This window comes from Rhinopithecus bieti, unplaced genomic scaffold, assembly GCF_001698545.2.
Source record: "Rhinopithecus bieti isolate Rb0 unplaced genomic scaffold, ASM169854v2 scaffold_12488, whole genome shotgun sequence".
NCBI classification, from domain to species: domain Eukaryota; kingdom Metazoa; phylum Chordata; class Mammalia; order Primates; family Cercopithecidae; genus Rhinopithecus; species Rhinopithecus bieti.
In genome coordinates this window covers 1,092-3,861 of record NW_016807077.1, presented here as the reverse complement: position 1 = coordinate 3,861, position 2,770 = coordinate 1,092, and the positions used below count along the sequence as shown (strand labels likewise).

At 38.6% G+C, this 2,770-nt stretch overlaps 1 protein-coding gene across 1 annotated transcript in view; it reads left to right on the top strand.

Annotated features, from left to right (window-relative positions):
• Positions 1-2,447, top strand: part of LOC108534649 (uncharacterized) — a gene marked incomplete at its 3' end in the record, with an annotated part of 15,515 nt that extends 13,068 nt beyond the window's left edge. Inside the window, exon 2 of the mRNA XM_017880117.1 lies at positions 2,243-2,447. Coding sequence (XP_017735606.1) covers positions 2,243-2,447 — 205 coding nt within the window. The remainder of the gene's footprint in view (positions 1-2,242) is intronic.
• Positions 2,448-2,770: the final 323 nt, after the last annotated feature.

Genomic DNA, 2,770 nt, shown 5'->3' with positions numbered 1-2,770 from the left:
TGGGCTTTTATATATATATATACACACACACACACATATATACACACACACATATACATATATATATATATATATATATTTTTTTTTTTTTTAGAGATGGGGTTTTGCCATGTTGCTCAGGCTGGTCTTGTACTCGTGAGCTCGAGGAATCTGTCCACCTTGGCCTCCCAAAGTGCTGGGATTACTTTGGCATCACAGGCATGAGACACTGTGCCCAGCCAGACACTGGCTTCTTTGATTTAGCATAATGGTCTCAAGATTTATCCTTGTTATAGTTTCAGTACATCATTACTTTTTCTTGCTGAATAATATTCCTTTGGATGGATATACTATATTTATTCATCAGTTGGTGGACATTTGAATTGTTTCCACTCTTTGGTTATAATGATGTCTTTTTTTTTTTTTTTTTTTTGATCTCGCGCTGTCACCCAGGCTGGAGTGTAGTGATGCTGTCATAGCTCACTGCAGCCTCATTCTCCCAAGCTCAAGTGATCTTCTCACCTCATCCTTCTGAGTAGCTGAGACCAGAGGTGTGCACCACCACCCTTGGCTAATTTTTTTGATTTTTAGTAGAGACGAGCTCTCGCTATGTTGCTCAGACTGGTCTTGAACTCCTGAGCTCAAGCGATCCTCCTGCCTTGGCCTCCCAAAGTGCTAGGCAAATATCGGGGCAAAGAGTTCATAATACTCTTTTATCCTTCGAAATCCATGGAGTCAGTAATAATGATTCCTCTTACGTATCGCATATTAGTAATTTGTGTTTGTCTTTTTTTCTTGATAAGCCTGGTTAGAGTTTATCAATTGTGTTGATCTTTTTAAAGGACTAACATTTGGTTTTGTTTTCTCTCTTGATTTTCTGTTTTCAATTTCAGTGATTTCTGCTCTCATTTTTATTTTTTTCTTCTGTTTGCTCTAGGCTTAAACTGCTCTTCTTTCTCTGGTTTACTAAGGTAGAAGCTTAGATTATTGACTATAGATATTTATTCTTTTCTAATATATGCATTCAGTGATATAAACTCTGGCTTATTACTGCTTTTGCTGCATCCCACAAATTTTGATAAGTTTTGTTTTCTTTTAGTTTAAAATATTTTAACTGTAAGAGTTGATTTGTCATTTTTTTGTCTGGTGGTTCTTTTAGGCAGTTTTTGCCTCATATTTTGACATGCTGTTGTTAGATGCATATATGTTAAGGATTGTTGTATCTTCTTGGAGAATTGACCCCTTTGTCATTATGAAATGACCCACTTTATTTCTGATAATTTTTTTATGAAGCCTGCTTTGTCTGAAATTAATATAACTACTCCATCTTTCTTTTCACGATTTATCTTTCTCCATCCACTTATTTTTTTATTTTTTGAGACAGAGTCTTGCTCTGTCACCCAAGCTGGAGTGCAATGGTGTGATCTTGGCTGACTCCAACCTCTGCCTCCTGAGTTCAAGCAGTTCTCCTGCCTCAGCCTCTTGAGTAGCTGGGATTACAGGCACTTCCCGCCACACTCGGCTAATTTTTGTATTTTTAGTAGAGACAGGGTTTTATGTTGGCCAGGCTGGTCTCAAACTTCCTGACTTCAGGTGATCCACCTGCCCCGGCTTCACAAAGTGTTGGGATTATAGGTGTGAGCCACTGTGCCCGGCCTTTCCCCTTACTTTTAACCTATCTGTATGTATATTTAAGTGGGTTTCTTGTAGACAGCACGTTGTTGGATCTTGGTTTTTTAAATCCATTCTTGTAGTCTCTGTCCTTTGATTGTTTAGACCATTCATAGATATTTACAGCGATTATTGATATAGTTGGATTAATATATACCATGTTTGTTTTATTATACTTGTTATTTGTTTATCTTCTCCTCTTTTTCTGCCTTTTATGGGCCTAACTGTGCAGTTTATATGGTTCCATTATTTTTCATCTCTTAGCATATCAATTCTTCTTCTTGTAAAAGTACTTTCAGCAGTTGCCCTAGAATTTCCAGTATATGTTTACAGTTAGTCTAAGTCCACTCTCAATGATATTGTGCTGTTTGTGAGTGGTACAAGAGTATTTCCAGTCCCTCCTTCTTACTACTTATAGTAATAGGCTGTTGGGGAGGTTTTGAAGATTTCTAGACAGAGGCCTTTTATAGTAGTGCTTAGGGAGAAATTTGTAACTGTCCTGGGTGGGTTTGGAAATCAGCTGCTCTCCTTTGCCATATCAGCTATTATCAATAATACAATAATATGTTTTGTCTTTTTTTTTAACTCACAGTTCACTGAGACTTTTTTGACAGAGAGGGACAAACAATCCAAGTGGAGTGGAATTCCTCAGCTGCTCCTCAAGCTGCACGCCACCAGCCATCTCCACAGTGACTTCGCTGAGTGCCAAAACATCCTCAAGGTAACTCTTAAGGAACTTGGAGGGGCGTATTCATGGACTCTAGGTGACACAAGCTGTCTGCTTTTTTTCCCCTTCTGTTGGCTTTTAAAAATAGCCTTTTTTTACTGTGTAAACTATAGAAAATTTGAGAAATTCAGAAAAAGTACAAAGAAGAAAATAAACATCACCTATAATCCCAACATCCCAAGATAATCACCGTTAGGTTCCCCCTGTTATCCTTCTGGTCTCTATGTGTGTTTATTTTGTGGCAGGGCTTCCTTAATTTTGGGAGGTCAGCGCTATCCTGCGATTCAGATGACATTCTTTTTGAAAACAGTTTAGAAGGCTGGGCGAGGTGGCTCACACCTGTAATCCCAGCACTTTGGGAGGCTGAGGCGGGCGGATCATGAGGTCAGGAGA